General features: G+C 40.6%; 1 protein-coding gene across 4 annotated transcripts in view; it reads left to right on the top strand.

The window, feature by feature from the left end:
• Positions 1 to 20,491, top strand: part of MCTP2 (multiple C2 and transmembrane domain containing 2) — a 161,918-nt gene that overhangs the window by 56,314 nt on the left and 85,113 nt on the right. For 3 of the 4 annotated variants that reach the window (XM_044980842.1, XM_044980844.1, XM_044980843.1), the window contains exons 5-10: positions 913 to 1,055; positions 1,851 to 1,927; positions 2,699 to 2,810; positions 5,577 to 5,612; positions 12,308 to 12,472; positions 14,541 to 14,671. In XM_044980842.1, the coding sequence (XP_044836777.1) occupies positions 913 to 1,055; positions 1,851 to 1,927; positions 2,699 to 2,810; positions 5,577 to 5,612; positions 12,308 to 12,472; positions 14,541 to 14,671 (664 nt within the window). Of the gene's footprint in view, positions 1 to 912; positions 1,056 to 1,850; positions 1,928 to 2,698; positions 2,811 to 5,576; positions 5,613 to 12,307; positions 12,473 to 14,540; positions 14,672 to 20,491 lie in introns of those variants that run through there. The other variant, XM_044980845.1, reaches the window with a different exon arrangement.

The raw sequence follows: 20,491 nt of genomic DNA, 5'->3' as shown, positions 1-20,491 counted from the left end.
TTAGGAAGTAAATATAAATAATATTTCTAATTATAACTAAAGGCATGATCTAAACCCACTGAAGGCAATGGAAAAACTCCCATTGACTTCAGAGGGTTTTGAGGCCGACCTAACTGTGGGTCTCTTGGAGGACCAGGAAAACAAATATCCTTTTAGCCCCTGTGCAACATTGTCTGTCTGTCCCTCCCTCTCCCTGCCAAAAAAAGAAAAAAAAATCTGCTATCATTGTGTAAGAAAAGAGCTTTCTGTAGGTTGTATTTGAAAATAGATTAATTGGGGGATATTTTATCTTTCATCAAAATGTTTTCATACTACTTATCAAGCCACCCCTTAGGAAGAAGACCTACAGAACTGAATAGGGTTCTATAAAAAATACTCCAAAATCCTATAGAAATTAGTAATGAATAAGAGCCCCCCTGTAGGTTTTTTGAATGAGTCTATAGAATTTTTTAGCAGCGATACAATTTTCTATTACATTGTGTTGGTTAGTTTCAAAAAACTGCCAAACGTAATTATATTCATATCGGATCCCGTACGATTTTCTATAAGTGATATTGATCAGATCTGCAGGCCTTTTTGTGTTTCCCATTTTACTTGTAATTCTGTGTTTTTATTGTTTGTCTGTATGTTATATAGATTCAGCCTTGTTTTTGTTTACTTCCTGGGGAAAAAAAAAAAGGAAAAAAAATGGAAAAAAGGAAGCGATAAGAATAACCAAGGCTCTTCCAAGACAACGTGGCAGAGAGCACAAGCACAATGTAGAATTCTTTTTTTTCCTTCTCCCCATCAAATCACTTTCTAGCCATGTTCAGCAGAATCCCTGAGCTTTTTATTCTCAATTATTTGTTTATTTTTCGTGGCTGGTAGTGTTTTCCAGACTAATCCCATTTGTATTGTTATTGTTTATAATAGGTACAAGTGATCCATATGTGAAAATTAAATTGAATGGAAAAACTCTATACAAAAGTAAGGTCATCTACAAAAACCTAAATCCAGTTTGGGATGAAACTGTTGTGTTGCCAATAAAGACTCTTGATCAGAAGCTCCGGGTCAAGGTAAATTTTTGGTATTGGGTTCTGTAACAATGGAAAAAGCTCCTCTGAACCAATTGTTTTGTGTGTGTGTGTGTGTGTGTGTGTGAATTCAATTTGATGGTTTGACACAGAGAACATGTCTTCAAAACACAATTAGGATCCAAAGTTTTCTAAGCTTTATATTCAAATGCACACGCATCTTTGCCAGATTTTACTTGAATGTTGTGTTTTCAGTGTGTGAATGCCCCAAATCAAAATAATCTGTTTGACTGGAGGCGTTTAAACCTACTGTTCCAGACTCTGCCCTCAATTACATCTGTGCAACCTCAGTGAAATCAGTGGGGTTTACCTGAAATAATTTAAGAGTGTAATTTGGTGAACTGAGTTGAGTAGAATTATTACCTGTGAGGTAGTGGTGACAAGCAGCAAAGCTCTTTCTCATTATGAGGTAACTTTATAGTTAACAGAGCTGCAAGCTACCAGTTGTAAGCACTAATTGCTAAAACATCTGTAGCTAAAAAACTACCTGGTTGTGTACAGTATTTGATTGTACTATACTACCAGATATGTTGGAATGGTCCCAGTCCATTGTTGCACACATGACTCTGTTCACCATATGTCAAGAAGGTATTTCAAAATGCTGTTAAAATATTCAATTAAAAATCTACATTAAAGAACGGAAATGGAGAATTATCCCTGAACATCTAGGCTTTGATTCCCAAAATATAGTATGAAACTCAAAATGTCAGTTCTTTTTTCTGATGTGGCAAAACTGGCTTAGGATGTGAAAATAATATGCATTTATTTTGCTACCAGGTATATGATCGAGACTTAGCCTCCTCTGACTTCATGGGATCCGCATTTGTGGTGCTCAGCAACCTTGAGCTCAACAGGTATTATATGAATTTATTAAAATGTGTTACTGCAGTTTAGTTTAGAAATGATCACAACACTTTTGTAGCAGCTTAAACTTTAGCTGTGGGTTGTCGGTTTGAATGTGGAGCCGGGAAACAGGAATTCATGTTTTATTCCTGGCTCTTATACTTACTTACTGATATCTCGGGCAAGTGCATTTTCTTGCATTATGGGCCCCATGGCTGTACTATCTGAGTGCCTCACAAACATTAGTGAATTTATTTCCACAACACCTCTGTGAGGTAGGGAAATATTATCTCCATTTTCAGAGGGGGAACTAAGGCAGAGAGATGAAATGATTTGTCCAAGGTGATGCAGGAAGTCTGCATCCGATCTAGGAATTGAACACAGATCTCACAAGTCAATGTCCAGTCTTTAACTGCCAGACAATTCAGCTGGACAAGTCATTGTCAGTTTCCTTTCCTGTAAAATGGGGATAACATTGATCAGTTTTCTGCCTGTCTACAGGTGGTGGGTTATCAGTATTAACTAATTGCTATGGAAATACAAAGTATTATTTAAAGTTGCTGTGCTGAACTTTGTATGTTTTGTGGGAGCTGTGAGAGGGAATATATGCCACAAAGAAATACGCCAGATTGCACATTTTAATATTTAGACTCAATTTTGAAACCTTTAAAATGTGCTAAATATCAGCCATAAAAAACAGAATTTGCACAATTCACTGTGAATTTAATAATGAACCAGAAGCTAAAATGAAGCCTACAGATGCATTTCTTTTCTGCTTGCAGAACTACTGAACAGATTTTAAAATTGGAAGATCCAAACAGTTTAGAAGATGACATGGGAGAGATTGTGTTAAACTTGAGTCTAACAGTCAAGCAAGGAGACTTCAAGAGAACTGTAAGTGGCTTAGGAAATCAAATTTATAGCTGGAATGCACAAAAAAAGAAAGCTTCCCTAATCTGATTTACTCTATACTGGGAAATGCCACCTTTATTTTCATCCTCTGAGACTCAGCATTGAAAACTTGATAGTTCATGATTTAAAAATCAACCACACTGGACTGGATAAAAGTTGCTTATGCTTCTATCGCCAAGTGCTTCCGTTCTGTGGCTTTAAAGGGTGAGCCCATGAATAACAAGTCTCCATATATTTCAACGAGTGGTAGGTCTGTGCGTGTGTGTGTGAGATATCTCTAAAGGTGGATGCCCTACAGCTTGCCGGCCTGCTCTTTCAGGGCATGCCGTTTTCTCACTATAAGCAAGGAGTTTAGATTTTATGGATTTTTAAAAAGGTGTTAAACCTCCAATTAGATGTGATTTTTTTTCATATATATCAGTGTGAAATGTAAAAGCAAGGATTTACTATTAAAACTAGGTTGTGCCTGCCCTGCGTTGGTCCACATTGCTGAGAGGAGGGAAATGGACACAAGGAGCTATGTTGTTGCAAAACTGAGAACAGGCCAGGCACAGTATTAAACCTTGCCAGATTCTTCAGTGAGCTTTGGATCAGGCTCCTGTTGCAGAAGTGCCGTGGGACTCCAGTGTTGAAAGTGGTGATAGAAACCCAGAAAGAGTTGGGCAGAGGCTGCGGAGAGTGTGATTAAAGGGAATAAGGGCTTTCAGGATCAGGGTTTGTGTGAGTATTTTTTTTTTTTAAATATCACCATTTGTGTTTCACACAAAACATGGACCATACCTAAATCTGTAATTTCATCTTGCAGTCGTTTAGAGCAGTGGCTCTCAAATGAGGGCCGCCACTTGTTCAGGGAAAGCCCCCGGTGGGCCGGGCCGGTTTGTTTACCCGCCCCATCTGCAGGTTCGGCCGATTGCAGCTCCCAGTGGCCGTGGTTCACCGCTCCAGGCCAATAGGGGCTGTGGGAAGCTGCGGCCAGTACGTCCCTCGGCCCGCGCCACTTCCCGCAGCTCCCATTGGCCTGGAGCAGCGAACCGCAGCCACTGGGAGCTGCGATTGGCCGAACGTGCAGGTAAAGAAACCAGCCAGGCCCGCCAGGGGCTTTCCCTGAACAAGTGGCGGCCCTAGTTTGAGAACCACCGATTTAGAGAACAGATTGACAGCAAGAAAAGCCCCAAAGTATATCATTTGAATAGATCCAATTTTCAAGCAAGTCCAGTTTTAAATACATAACTAATAAGTTTTGCAGGTAAAAAAAAATGGGAAGTGTTTCTGTGAATATTAAATATAACAGTTTTAATTGTTCAGAATCCAATGTGAACACTGCAATCTACTGTAGATTGTTAAACTAGACATGTGGGAATTCATAGCAGGTATGGGATATTTATGAAAGTGAGAATGTTACCAAAAGACAGGTTGGGGTGGAGAATATAGGAAATAGACTTCACAAGAAAGGTGTGCCTTTCATTATTGTTTCTTCCTAGTAGCTGCCTGTTTTTAAGAGTTGTTAATTTAGTAGGTAATTTAATAGTGTGTTGTTGAAATTTTTAAATAATCATATGCAGAGGGAGAAATATCAAAAACTTTCCAACAACAGCCAAATAATAATAATAAAAATTCCAGAACACTTATTTGTGTTGTGCTGTTATGCTGTAAGAAGGTAGCTTTTCCTATACAAATGGGGAGGGAATGAATTGCCTAGGGTGACCAGATGTCCCGATTTTATAGGGACAGTACCGATATTTGGGGCTTTTTCTTATATATTACCCTCCACCCCGTCCTGATTTTTCACACTTGCTATCTGGTCACCCTAGAATTGCCTGATCTGAAAGGTAAGAAAGCAAGAAATGTTGCGAGCATGGCCATTAATGTTCTGACCTTTCCGTAGTCATTAATGAGACACTCTCTCTATGTCAAAGTCCTCTAATAAACCCTGACCATTTCCCTTGACATTTTGGCTATTTTTACTAGTGTAAGCCCATTTGGCTGGGATGTCAGCTCCCCCATTAACCTAGTGTGCAAGGCATGGGATGGCATCCAGGTCATGGTGTGCAGTAAGGGGAGAGACAGGTGCCCAGTCTATGTATGTGAGAGCTGCTGAAGGCATTTGTTCTGACTTGGGGAACAGTTCCTCTGACAGCATTAAGGAAATGTGGGTCAGAGTGGCCCTGGGGATTCTGGGATAAGAGAGGGGGCAGCATTAGTCCTGGGCAGCAGCCTTGGGAATGCCTGGGTCTGTGGTTAATATTCAGAGTGCAGATGCCTAAAGAGTAGGTGCATGCTGTGAAAATTTCACTGACCATATTTTAGGCCCTTGTGTTTCAAATGAAAATAGCTCAGCCATTTTCAATAGAATCAGAAGAGCAAAATGGTCTTGTCCATGCTATGCACTTAACAGCAAGCTTATTTCCCCCACCCCCCCATTTTAAATTAGCTTAGTAGACCAGATGGCACCAAAAGTTCGAGCCATGCATCTACTAATGGCTCAGGGTCTTTTCCACTTTTTATACCTGATGCTTTGTTTCCTTTTATTTCTGGTGCAATGCAAGTGTTCTGTTTTGTTGTTTGTTACAATCTGCGAGGGAGGTAGTTTAGTTGAATTCAGTAGTAGAGCCAACTCTGTGCTAGTCATATGCCTTCCTTAACACAGTTTATAAACCAGTGTTCAAACTATTTGACTAACCACTTTACCGGTTTTTCTCCCTTTGCTTTTGGATTCTATCTGTTGCAATGGTGGAAACACATGAATAGAGATGGTCAAATCGGAAGAAACAAACTTCATCCAAGGTAACCCATATCCCTTTTCCCTGTAAATCTCTTGTTCCCTTTTTCCCACAAGAAATTTCTTCTTCTTCTTATGTAGCATCTCCATTACTGGAGGTTTGCAACCATGCTAGCGCATTTTGTACGCTCCTCCGGTATTCTCTTTGTGGATGAATAGTCCTTTTGAACAACCCAGGATTCCACACCATCCATCTGAGATGGTTTTCTGTAACTAGTTTGAAAATTCTTAGTACAGGTGCGGACTGTCAGGCCCTCTGGGCCATGATTCTCATTCCTTTCTCAGTCTGATGGTTGAGTGAGAAATGTTGGACCTCTTATTGTTGTTTGTATTATAGTGGCAACTGGAGACTCCCAGCGTGCTTGGGTGCCCACTGTGCACACCCATTGTAAGGAACAGTCCCTAACCAGAAGAGCTTACAGGGTAAATTGACAAGGAGGAGGAGATAGAGCGAGATGAAGGGACTTGCCCAAGGTCACACAGAAGAATGGTGGCATAGCTGGGAATATAACCCAGTCTCCTGACTCTCAGTCCAGTGTCCTATACATTGTACCATGCTGTCTCTGTTCCTGAGCAGAGATTTCCTCAGATCCTTCTGTTGAGGGTTTCCCCTGGTGGAATGAACAGGTATTTTGGCTGCTAGAAATAGAATGGTGCCATCAAGATGTGCATGTACCATTACTGGGTAGCCACATGACGTCTGCCCTTTGGGCCACTTTTCTTTTGAACCCACTTATTCCATCATGCTTATGTTGGATTTTTAAGCTATTCAGGAAAGGGACTGGCTGTATATTTGTTCTGTAAAGCACCCAAAATGCTTCTGGGTAGATGATGATGATGATGATAGAAACTTGAGATATCATCATCAGATCCTGTATTTTGAGAGCTTACAGTGTAACTTTAGAAAAACCGAATTTGGCTCTTCTAAGAACACCTAATATCTGGGGAGTTTCCTCATAAAGCTGTTTTGCACCTATGTGAAATTGGTAATTACTATCCCTTTCAGCACATGGTAGATAGGGACCCCCACCAAGGTAAAATGCCACCAAAAATACTTTTGTAAAGAGCACATGTAATGTACATTCTGGGCACAGATCTGCAGCTATTTTGGCTTAACCAAACAGTTCCAGGGATAACGCTGGCTCTCTACAGCTATATTCATACTGCAGAGATACAGCAAGAAATTGCTAAATGGAATATGACAGAAAGCGATGGAATAACTGAAGAGCTCAGCAGTTTAGTTTTTAACTAAAGCCCTTGAAATTACTGGTGCCCACACTTGATCAAATGTGGCTTGATCTCTCTTTCTGCCATGTGTGCGCACACACAACTGTCTCTCAAATCTCACTGGCGTGGAGTCCCAGGACAGGGAGCCAGATATTCCAACTCTATTCCGTTCAGTCCAAAACAGCCAAAGTTCCATCTTGCTTTTTTGTCTTTGTTGTACATTCTCGCTCTGTATTTTAAACACTTGATTTGAAATAACAGAGATAAAGCTTTAATTCATGTTGGCAGGTCATTCAGTTCCCCAGGCTCCAGCTAACATCTTAACATCGTTTTAAATAAAATTAAGAGATGCCAAAGCATGATATTGGATTAGTGGATGCAAGATTATTGTTGAATGAAAAAATAGCTGCAACCCTTTGCTCTATTCAGTTATAGCCACTAGAGGGTAAGAGAGCTTCAGTTCTTCACAGAGAAGACATAGTTCAGGCTCTAGTGTGATCTCTGAAGAAAAGCTTCTGTGGCCATCCAAGGCAGTAAAGAATTTCCCAGAATGTGCTGGAAAAAATCTGACAAAGCAATATTTCCTAGTTTATTGATTCTGCTACTGCATTAAAACACTAGTACTGTCCATCAATAACCATCTTTAGTTAGGAAACTCTGGTCTGTGGAAACAGTACTGGCAGTTTGTGGCAGAACATAAAGGCTAGAAAGAAAAATTGTGAACATGGGGAATATAGATGTCTAGGGAAGGCATGAGAGGTTATGGAAAAATGGCCAGAGGAGTGTGATGGGGTAGAAGAAATGCAGACGGACTGGATAAAGATACCAGAAATATGGGGGGAACATTATATAATGGATACACAAACTCAGCACTGTTGTTTTGGCTATTACACTTTGGTTGCTGTCAGGGCCTCTGAGAGCAGGTTTGGGCCCTGGTGAAAAAATTTTTTCGGGCCCCCCAGCAAGGGCGGATCGGCTAAACAGGGCCAACGAAGCCAGGCTCCGGGCCCCCTTCCAGACTGCCGGGCCCCGGTAATTTGTACCGGCTTCTCCCCCACCCCCCCATCGGCCCTGGTTGCTGTTCAAGGAGGAAAAATTCCATATACAATCCATTTGTGCAACTTGGTTCCTGATAAATCTGCATCACATTGATTAAATTAAATGTGTCTCAGAAATCTACATCTCTAACATGATCAGGAAAGCAAATGTTTTATATTAGTGGTAGCTTAACTTCTTCTCAAGATGAATTAAAGTGGGATTTTACTGTAATTTTCAGATCCTGTTGTTATGTAGTATTTTCATATATGGGTAGAAGGACTTAAAGGAAAAAAAAAGTTACATTTTCAGTCTTTGATTTCTCAATTCTCTATATATCTGAGATAATTATGGCTTATAACTGGATCTGATCCCCAAAGTTTTATCTTAGACCGGATAGCAGATACCAGTGTCACAAATGAATCTTCTTATTACTTTAGTCACCAGTCCATCTTGCAGGGATTCAGTAATATCCCCAATGGAGCAATGACTCCACACTGGTACCAATGACTGTTGCAGTCCCATGTGCAGAGTGGAAAAAATATAAGTTAAACCTGTTGCTGAATACTTTTTATTTACTGTCCTTCCAACTCCCTATCTTCTTTAAGAAAAAGCAAATATTACTTTTTTAAATACAGAAAATAGAAGACAATAAAAATCATGCAAGCATTGGCTATGGGTAGGATGCAGAGATGATTTCAGATACTGAGTATGGCATACGAAATCAGTATGGTGCAAGAGGTATCGAACTGGGTGGCTTGTATATTTGTCAGCATATATTTATCACTGCTCTTAGAGGGGGGTGTCACATAAAGCAAGTGATTTGGGCATGATTACATACCCAAAGGCAGCAAGATATGTGCACCGCATTCGGCGCCCCTTGCTTAGGATGGGAGTGTGGGATAACGTTGTTTTTTGATATAGCTAACTCCAGAATGTAATTTGCTTCTTTGCTCATCAAACGTACATGGTGCTGCGGAAGGAAGCATGGCTCCTTTGTTTTTAGGAAGTATTCACCATACTCTATCTATCTGTAAGAAAAACAAGATGAAGTGCCCCCTTCCCTTCCTCTTTTTCCAGGCTGCTTAGCCTATAGAGATATTTTGGGGCATAGGGGAACACTACGTTTGATGCTTAGTAGCCTTGTTTCTCCCAGGTGGCTAGACTCTTGCACTGAGGGTGCCCTGCATGTTATTTCCATCCTTTGTACGCATGAATAACCTTTAAGTGTTGAACATCTAGGAAGCAAACAAATGAGTTTGCTTGGGGGGGTGGAGGGGATTGACCTGCAGCAGTTTATTCCTAAAACAAGTGATTCAATTGCCACCTTGATATCTAAAGCTGATTGAATAAATTGGCTGAAAGGATGACTCTGGACTGAAGTACTCTCACTCCTCTTATCACAGGGGATAATCCTTCACCCTCCTTTTCATGTGTGTGTTTGCCTGCCTCATTGTATTTGGCTCTCTATAGCAATACCCTTTGGGCAGTGGTGCCTCTGTGATCTTTGAACGTTTCACAGAGCCATAGAACTCAGTTGCCAAAGGGTCATGTGCCATCACAGCAATCTCCCGTCAGTTCAATTGCCTTTCTCATCCTCCTCTCCTCTTTCCCAGAGGGAAACTGCCTCTGCATAACGGTTTCCCTGCCTAATGAGTAGAAGTCCAGAAACTTGTTTATTTTTTTTTATTTTGCAAATTACAGTGGTTCCAATTTCTACTTTGACCTATTCACAGGAATTTGAACACTTTCTGTTGTCCTGTCTCATCCTTTTAAGTACAGGAGGCGAAAGACGGGTTCATTTTACGCTTGTCCACCTCACTGTATAATTTAAATAAATGTATGATGGTTTCTTTTTTATTGCTCACCAGCATACAGAAAGGCTTTGACCCTTCCCCACAAGCACTGTGCCCTCTCTGGGGAGGCAGTGTAACCTGGTAGTGATTGGAGGAGCATCTAGAAGTGTGGGCGCCTGTGTTGTGTTCCTTACCAGCTCTGCCACTGACTGGCTTTGAGATCGTGAGCACGTCACTTAATTTCTCTCTGCCCATCTATAAAGTGGAGATAATACTTGCTGACCTCATGGGGCTTAATTAACACTGTGCAAATCGCTTAGGTGACAAGCATGAGAGAAGAATTTTAATGAAATAATTTTTATTTAAAAATGAATAATAAAATATCTGCCCCTCCTTACCTTGCGTGACAATGACATTCACCTCAGTGCAAACTGTCCACTCCAACACTTTAAACCCATGGAAATGATCAATGGTCTGGTCCAAACACTCCCACGGAGGAGTAGCCCCATGTGCCAGCCACCTGCATTGTGGTGGATGGAGCAGCCTCCTGAGAGCTGTTGCTCCCTCTCTCCCCTCCCTTCCCCCGGAGATGGACAGGGATTGAGCAGAGCTGGACCAGGCCAAGAGGCAGATTTTGACTGTTCAAGCCTCCTACTCTTACTCAGGGCTGTTGGCAAAGCCAAAATTTAGTCCTTACGAAGTTATGCAGGGGGCTTTATGTGGCCCCTTTGCCCTGTATTGAATGTTGCCCCGAGGACTTGCGTACTGGTTAGGAGGACCATAGGCCTGGATTGCTACCATAAAACACTGGACTGATCAAAACCAGAGAGGATCCCTCTGAGAGGGCTCACCAATTTGATTTTAAAATTACGCGATGATAACTTTCTTTGTTGCTGAGCCTGGAGACTCTAGCTAAGTGGAGGTTTCAGTTTTTAAAAAATGTACTGTGGATAATAAAGTTACTCTGTCTGTTTTTTTGTGAACTAGCTTCAAAAACCTATTCCTCCTCCAAGGAAGGGAGGGAAAATCCTTGGGCCTAAAGCAGCAAGTACATCACATCAAACATGACTGTGTTAAATACTAAAATGTTCAAAGTGCGACTGAGATAGATAAAGGCTTTGATGGGAAGTGGATATTTCCCAGGGACATTACAAGCAATAATCCAGATGTTATGGTGTAATGCAACGAGTGTCCATGGATAGATCGGGAGCTCAAGCCAAGCAGTGCCTGCTGTAGGCCTTACCCCTCCACTCCCATGCTGTTCTGCCATATGGAAGCAATCTCTAGGCCCCTTTAATAGCCAGCTTTGGATTCCATTTTCACAGGGCTCGTAGAGCTAAGTGGAGCTGTTTTATGGACAAGTTAGATAGAAGCCTTTCCAAGATAAACATCCAATTCAAAATTAGGACATACCAAGCCACAAAATTATTTTAGGGCATATTTCATGGAAGCGCTGCCATTTTTCTTAGGCAATTGCCAGACTGTAGGATGCCCTTTGATCCCTTGTGGACATTACTCCCTTTTTTTATAAAAAGGATTTTGAAATAGTTGCAGTGTTTAGGGAGGAATATATCTGCCGGGACTTTGAAGTATGTCCATGGGAACAGTCATGCTTTAGCTTTTTGGCCTACAAGATGAACTTAAAAAAAATTTGCACTGCAGCTGGATTTATGAATCAAAATCTCATTTTCTTTTTAAAGGCAGAAATTTTTATCCAGTGTGCCAGGAAAGCCAAACAGTGTGTTTAAATAGAAGTATATTAATATGCATGTGGGAGTCAAACATTTGGGTATTTTAACCAGTAAAAAGCAAGTTAAAATTTGTGTATGTACCTCCCATGATTTAAGAATTTTGTTACTGGGTAATTCTTCCTTAAAATGTTATTCCTGGGCCTGAAGTGCTCTTGAAATCTCTTTTATTTAGTAACACCATATCTTAAAACTAACGTGTCCTGTTTTCATGTGACTAGTGAAATCTCCTCCTCCCTTTTGGACCCACCAGTCTGTCATAACTGAAGCACAGAAGCATGGCATGTTTAAAATTTTTGCATGGCAATAAAATATGGCATGACTTAAAGTGAGAAGAAAAGTGTAGCCTTAAGTTTCCAGATCTCTCTGCTACTCCCCCCACAAAAAGGTCCATTTAATCATTTCCACTTCCCATAAAATATTGCCGGTGCTATAGTGTTATGTGGCGCTACATGATGAAATCATAAAGTTAATAAATATGTTGTAATTGCCATATAACCACCAGATAAATGTCTTCATGTTTCAGTGGGCATCAGTATTTTTGATTCACAAGCTCAAATTCTGGTAACATATACACCAAAGACTACCAGCAAAGAGCTATAGGTGCATAATGGGAAAGAAGGGTGATCTGGTGGTTTGAGCACCAGCCTGGGAATCAGGAAATGCATTGTCAGTTCCCATCCCTGCCAGACTTCCTGTGTGACCTTGGGCAAATCACTTAGTATGTCTGTGTCTCAGCTCACTATCTATAAAAAGGGGGATAATAGTTCTTCTGCATCTCCAGAGGTCATGTGAAGCTGCAGTAGAGATTGTGGCACTTGGAGTAAGGAAGGCCATATAAGAACCTAACAGATGTATCCAATAGTGTCTTCATGAAGTCAACTTGTTTTTCAGTCAAGTTTCATACGAAATGTGCGACTATATGAATCCATGCGAAAGAACGAAATATGGAATGGAATTGTGACGATCACTTTATTGGAAGGGAAGAATATCCCAGGAGGGGGCATGACGCAGATTTTTGTCCTGTTAAAACTGGGAGATCAAAAATATAAGAGTAAGGTAAGTGTGCAACTTCTGTAAGTGTGCAAGGTAGGGCAAATAAGCAGTCTGGGTTTTTTTCTTTACACTATTGGAACTCTTTCTTCAGTGGAGTTGTGCCTGATTTATAGCCGTGTTAGTGAGATCAAAATCAGTTTCAAGGAGTTTAGATTTTTTTATGTCCCTTTTCCTCATATGTACATTTAATTGCAGAATAGGAAATAGAGGATATGGGGTGTGTGTGTGTTTATATATAAAATATACACTTCACAGTGATGGATGCGCAACACTAATATAAAATGAAACAGGATTCATGCATAACACATGGCTTTGTTCTCTGCCAGTACAGAAGTCATTTTGTAAAGTTAAGTGTGCTGTATAGGGCAGACCCAAAAACTGTGCAGTGACATTTTGAAAACATTCATTGACTTTTAAAGAATATACATATTTAATATTAAAAAAGAACCTTTGAAATGTCCAGTGTTGCTGCCCAGCGCTAGTTCTTCATTCTGTTCTTCATAGAGCTGGGCCAGAGTTCATGTTTACTTGCACCCTGTGCAGCTTCCCTGGAGTCCATAGATTGAATGGAGTTCCAGTGGGTGGGCATTTCATCCTTTCATTCTAAAGACAGGGAAATGGAACTAAAAACAAAACAACAAAATCCTCTTAATGCAAACAAATGAGCTAGATATTCTAGACTGGGTTACAGGACCTGATAATTCTAGAAACAAGCCCTGATGATCTGACTATAGAGATTCCACAAAATGTGATTATCGTGTGGCTGTTTTTCAAAAATATATAAATAATTCTAACCAAAGAGGAACAGAACATGATACTATTTCATTAGAAAAGTAGTTTTAAAAAAGTAATAAACAGATTAGTTAATCTTTATGGTTAAGATGCCTTATCTCCATCTAAGATGCACTTTTATGTTTACCTTTAATGCAGTAATCAATATTAACCTTGAAAATGTTTCACATCCCTTTATGGGAATTATTTCACTTACCCGTAGTCAATCACATATCACACAAAAGCAGACAAGGGGAGGAAGACCATAGCAGTGGTGCAAGTAATCCAATATCCTGTCTCTTGTAATGGTCAATGCACATATAGCAGAACCGCTGGTGTACTTCCAATATAATCTAATACAGGGATCAGCAACCTTTGGCACGCAGCCCACCAGGGTAAGCCCCCTGGCGGGCTGGGCCGGTTTGTTTATCCGCTGTGTCCTCAGGTTCGGCCGGTCACGACTCCCACTGGCCGCGGTTCGCCGTCCAAAGCTAATGAGGGCTTTGTGAATTGGCGGCCAGCACATCCCGTGGCCCGTGCCGCTTCCCACAGCCCCCATTGCCCTGGAGCGGTGAACCGCGGCCACTGGGAGCTGCGATCGGCCGAACCTGCAGACGCGGCAGGAAAACAAACCGGCCCGGCCCGCCAGGGGTTTACCCTGAAGGGCCGTGTGCCAAAGGTTGCCGATCCCTGATCTAATATATTGTGTATTGCAATAATTAAGGTCCTCATCCTGCATACACTCATGTTCCTGAGTAAATTTATGCACATGAATAATCTCCCTGAACTCAGTGGAACTATTTGCATGCATAAAGTTACTTGTGTGTATAAATATTTGCAAGATGAGGTCCTAAGTGCTCATTCCCACCTCTGCTAAGGTCCCTCTATTTTAACATAAAAGAATGAAAACCTGGGCCCTGATTCTGATCTCATTCAAACCTGTTCAACCTCGCTGGCTTCCAAGGGCTTACCCCCCTGATTTATGCCAATATAAGTGCACCCTGTGATCCAGGCCTGTGGTCTATTTAAACTGGAGAGGGTGGTTCCACTTCCCTATATGAGCATTTCTCCTGCCACACATTCACATTGTGCTTTTCTATTTATCGTTATGGGGAAGAAAACACTTTTAAGAGAAATGTGAATCTGCATGATAGGCTGCAGAGCCTTGCTGGGGATGCTTCTCTTGGTACTTGATGCTCAAACATCTGGCCTTGCTCCTGTAGATGAAATTGATGTATACATAACTGTGGAAATAAGTGCCATTTAAGAAAAGTAAATATTATAACTGCATGTTTTCTAGACACTGTGTAAGAGTGCAAATCCTCAGTGGAGGGAACAGTTTGATTTTCACTACTTCTCTGACAGGAAGGATATGTTGGACATTGAGGTCTGGGGAGAGGATAACAAAAAGCATGAGGAGCTTTTGGGAATGTAAGTTTTTAAAGTGTGGATGATGATGTGATGGTATTTTTTAAATTAAATGTTAACAATGTAACCTGCTCTGTACTGTCCAGAGTAGCATTATACTTTGCTTTACAGTATTCTGACAGCACCCAGATGCTGCTGTGAGGAGAGGAATATAAATACCTATCTGTGTTGTGTTCTAACAGAACATGCTGGTTACTTGAGCAGAGCTTGTGACTCACATAACTACACAATTTCATTCTGTTTCACAAATTCATTGTAGTCTGACCTGTTGGGTAATCAAGTCTGTCCTGTGGCCAATGCAGGATTTTTTCCCTACTGAATATTCTCTTAAATTATGCTTTAAATTTCACAAGTGATGGGGCTTGCATCACCTTTGCTGACAAGAATTAGTATTTGAACTTTTTAAATTTTCATAATAGGGAAGTGTGTGTCCTATCTCTTTGTCCTCTCCTCCCCCTCCCATCAAGTCCCATCCTGTTTGTATTAGACTAGAGGTCTCGTTATCTTTTGTAACCCTTGTCATACATTCCTCCTCATTGCCTTCTCCATTGTTTGACCTTGCTATGTCACTACTCAGTCCCTCATTCTGAAATTGGATCTACACAGACAGAGACTTGTAGCTGTGTGGAGCCCCACATGGGTCTGCCTGTGCACATCCAATTTAAGGATCAGTGTCTTACCGTATAAGTTTAGGTGAGCGGCAGACATTGCTGATTTGGTTGACTTTAATGTACCCTCTCTAAACACATACACGTCATACATCATTTGAAAACATATTATGTCTACTTTAAGATGTGGAGGTATTAAGTGGTGCCATTACCATAGAAATAGGGATAAACAATGACACCATCAACATGTTAAAATGACCACTTTGAAATATTTGTATTAATTTGTTAGTTTAATGACCACAAAGCATCATCACAACCATCTCAAGGTTAAAACAAAATCTAATAATAAATATGTACAGGTATCATTGAAATGTAATAGTGCTGGTGACATGTCTAGTCAACATCATTATCCTCATATGCTTCATCACTATGATCTCTGTCAACAGTGTGTGGGTTACCACAATCTTAATTGAATTCTGTGCAGGGAAGATTGTTCTGAAAACAGACACAGTTCATTGTGCGGTGACTTCTTCTGGTACAGTTGCAAATAAGGTCTTGTAGAAGCTCAGATGCCACTGGAACCTTGAAGAATGCGGAAAATACTTCATCTTCCACATTTTTCTATCCATGCTGTAATGGTGAACCAATATCTGGTTTACCCATGTGCAAAGACATCCAAATCTTTGTTTGTCAAGATGCTGTTTTGACATGCTCGTCAAAACTGTCCTTGCATGGTGAGAGTTTGGCCAGTGACTTGTCCTTTTATGATGGTTAGATTGAGGCGCAAGCAGTTTAGGTTTCTGGGTTTTTTTCTTGCACTGATCATTCAGCACTGCTACCAACTTAATTGCTGTAGAAATTGTAGCTTGCCTATCATGATCTCCCATTTGGCAAGATCTCTGAAACAATAAGCTCTATTTATTGCGACATTTAACAAATTTTTCCCCAATACCAAATAGGAATGAGACAGAGTCACAACCTTTTAATTTGTGGCTAGCAGGAAATATGTTGCAGAGTCAGGAATGAGTCTATCAAAAATTGTATGTACCGGTATGAAGTGACACTTATCAATTGTGCCAATAACGTGGAGTGAAATAGACACCCTTATCTATGTGTTCCATTTCTCAAAAGTAGTGAACAGCAAGGACCAAAATATTGATATAAGTTGACCTAATTACTAAGGTTCCTTTGACCCCTCCCCCCCAAGAACCCTAAAAGCCATACTGGTGCATGCAGAAGCATCCTTGTGTCGCTTTCTCTTGAGTACTGTACGAGTCTTGGGCTTCTGTAACACCTCTGCTGGTGATGGACTTCGCTACTTCTTCATTGAAAAAGCCTCCAGCAAGAAGCACATTTGTGTAGAGTGTGCTTCTACACTCTCAGGTGCATTTTGAGCCATCTCCTCAGAGTGAAATTTGACAAGTGGCTGCTTGCTGGATGCCATGTTCAGAAACTTTTTCCACGGAGGCACAGAGCATCCACCAATCACCTGGTATTGCTTGCATCCAACCTTAGATCCTGACTGGCACTGTCTTTCCACAGTTTCACAGAGTTACTGTTGTCATATCTGTCAAAGACTTCAGTTACAGAGATAGCTTTGTTAAATCCATTAAGGACCTGCCTCAAATACTCAGCAGCTAATTCATAGTATGTGTGGAATTTATCTCCAGCCATCATTTGTACGACAGCCATGGCATCTCTGATGTACACTGTGGTTTCTTTGTTGAATGCTATTAGCTCATGGATTCTTTCCCATTGAACTTCCAGCTGATGCCCTCTCTGTTCTTCTCATTGTTCCATCGGCATAAACGATGGACATAGGCACAGGTCCTATTGGATGACTAAGAACAGTTGCCATTGAAACACCATCTCTGCATCTTGCTAAAGACAGGGCTCCATGGAAAACAGTTTCTGGACTGATAGCTGCTGTGATTGTCCCTCCCTTGCCAGACTTAAATTTTGTCTTCTTGGGCATGTCAGCAAATGTTTTGATGTCAGATTTCTTGATTGGGTTGAGGAAGCTACGTATCCCATCAGAATCAAGTGCACCTCTCACAAGTCACTATATTGCAAAATGTTGATATTTGTCATTTTTGCCACATGCTAAATGGCTTCATCATTTCTGGGGGTGGGGGCAAACTTGACCATGTGAAACCAATAAAAAAATTGTAATGCATTGTCCTTTGGTAGCGTTGACCTATAAACACCACATTAAGGCATTGAAATTACCTTACATGGTAAAAACTGTAGTCATAGTCCTGTTGCAGTGTTTCTGGAACTGTGCAAAAGACTTTCTCATTTCTCATACCATTGTGTCACCTCATCTACGGGCTTATGGCACTACCTGACAGCTCCACATCATACACCCATAAAATAAGCTTTTAAATTATATCTGATGTGAGTGTGTGTAGAGTGGGTACATTAAACTCCAAAAATGTGGCCCTTTTTGGAGAGTTGCTGCACACGTCATTATTTGGGGCAGGGACCCTGGCTTTAATTGTGTTAAATTTAGCATGCTTTGAGGGCATTCATTGGATAATAACTAGTAGGAATAGTTTACTGCTTCATGCATTCAAATAATTTGCAAATCTTCACCAAATGCAATGATGCCCTCTGGCCATACAAATAGTTGTGGTTTCCCAGAACAGGAAATGCTTTTTGCTGAATACTTTTGCTTATCACATGGACAAATGTTTGCAGAATCTGTTTCTCTCTTTCTTCCAAGGAATATGTGCTCATTACTTTTGATATTTTCTGTTCCTAGTTAGGCCACAAATGCTAGTACATTTCCTATCGGGCCTCGGTTTCCTTAATGTTGAAAGGATTCCTCTTGGTTTTCTTTTAGCATAGAGGGGAAAAATACTTAAGTAGTTTTTCAGCAGCTGGAGTTCACCATTTGTGGTGGCAAGAATTCATCAGTGAATTGGTTATTTTTGCAAAACAATAGCATTATAAAAGATTTTGGCATTAAAAAAAAAGATGTCTGTGTGGTCTAGAAGGGTTTTTTAGGTTATTTTTTTTTACTATTTACAGAAAAAAAAATCTTGCGTCTTCCCAAGTACAGGGAAATACTGTACACAACACAATGTACAGGAAATGTAGAGACAGCATTTACAGTTGAGAGTCTAGAAAGGGTGTTCCAAATATAGGGGAGCACTGTTTCTGGATGTATAATACAAGCCTTGTTCTCACAGTGTAGAAACACCTGACACTCAGTAATTATTATTTTTTTTTTTTTTTGGTGAACAGTTCATGTGTAGCTCTAATCTGAAAAGCAGTTCTGCAAAACATAGCACTGTTGTTTTGTCTCAATGATTCACATGCCATTCTGTGTTCTTCCTGGCACTTGTATCATCACCCATAATAAAGAAAAGATTCTATGGAGACAATTGTACCCTGGGTTGTCCCCTTTGCTCTCCCAGAGCCATATTGGCTGTGCTATGCTTGTAGGATCTAAAAAATTAAAGTAAAATGTGCTTTAACATGGAAGCAGCCAGATCTGACTAGACACATGTGTTGAAATCCTGAACCCACTGAATTTAATGCTAAAACTTCCATTGATTTCCACAGAGCCAGGATTTAACTCAGGGGACGGTTCTCTTCACTAAAAAAGTGTCATTTTTACATGGCCCCTCTTCTAGACGTAACTGGATTTTCAGGCACACTGCTGCTCTTGACTGAAGGCGCTGTGGCTCCATTGGAGTCAGTAAGAAGGTAGCCTTACCATAACATCAAAGGGTAGGGCATAGCTGGGCTTCTAACTTTCTTCTTCTGTCTTTCCTGCTGAGTTCTTATCTTCCTTTCATAAGATATAAACACTGAGTGTGGAGCCAGTACAGAGCTGTTCTATGCCCTGAACTGTAGATATTGGAGTGTGTGCGATAAGTAGTATACCATGCCTTCCGTGTAAAGGTCATGTTATTGCTAGGGCTTAGGACCTTTGTCCGCTTCTGAGCTGGTCAGCGAGCTATCAGAGCAATCTCATACCAGTCACTCTGTCAAGAAAATAGCCCTTTGGTAATTTTTTTTTGGTGTGGAGGGGATGCTATATGTAGTAAAATAATCTCAGGGTCTTGGTCAAATTACATGTTGGGTTATTAGATTCTGCCTGCCTAATTCCCCTTTCATTTCCAATCAGTATATAAAATGAGGAGGAAAACTATATCTGAAGCGTTGTATAGTTCAGCTGCCGCAACAAAACACCAGGGTGGCTGATTTCAGTGTGGGTGAAATGTTCCTTCTATTTAGTCTGCATAGAACTGTTAGTAACATTTGTTCAGTGTTTTTGTATCCGTCAGGACAAAAGGCAAACTTTAAGCAGAAGACGTTGTTGATGGGTTAATAAATGAAGATGTTAAAGTTTGCAGAATCTGCCTAGGCTGAATGAAATTGTTTGTGCAAAATTCGAAGAGAATGTTTCCGCATTAAGGAATACGCTTTGAGAGAGAGACACTGTAAAATGTTGATTTTACACAAATTTAGTTCTAGAAATAGGTTTTAGGAAAATTGCTAGACTTAAGGAAAGATCATTATAAGCCATTAAATAAGAGAGTGAGTGTGACATCTTTATGAGGGATGCCTCTGGCAAGTACCAGTAGTATCTCTGCACCAAGAAACAATCCAATTATACAGCAGTGCAGTAGGTACTGAGGAGTAAGGCTCTGAGAGCCAGACCAAAACCCTGGATTTGAGCTCCACCAAGCTATAAGAAGAGTTCGGGGTCAAAATACCTAGCTATAGAATGGGTGACACCAAAACCCTATATCCAAACACTCCTGGCCTTTGTGGAGTTTGAAATCCCTATCCAAATATTAAGACTCATCTTTTAAATCCTATTTTCTTTTATTGACTATAATCTAGTCAAGCACTGAGTTGCCTGCAGTATAAAATATTAATATAAATTGTGGTCATGAGTAAGAGGTTAAGATCAATTGCAGCGAGTAAAAATCTAACGTTAGAGTAAAAGCCAACAAACAACCCCTCTCCTCCAAATTAGCACTGAACTCAAATGATAAAACTGCAAAATTACTGGAAACAAAAAAGGGGCAAGGAACTGAATGATGCCAAAGTATGCAGAGTGCAAATCGGCCAACAGGGCAATCTTTTAATACACGTTAAAATATATTACAACCAGAAAATGTTTATATAATGTGCAGTGTTGGGTGTGTGTTTGTGTGGCCACCTTGGCCAACATACCAGGGATTGAACCGGTGAC

Source organism: Mauremys mutica, chromosome 11, assembly GCF_020497125.1.
Source record: "Mauremys mutica isolate MM-2020 ecotype Southern chromosome 11, ASM2049712v1, whole genome shotgun sequence".
Lineage (NCBI taxonomy): Eukaryota > Metazoa > Chordata > Testudines > Geoemydidae > Mauremys > Mauremys mutica.
The sequence above is the reverse complement of the archived record's forward strand: the minus strand, read 5'-3'. Positions and strand labels throughout refer to the sequence as shown.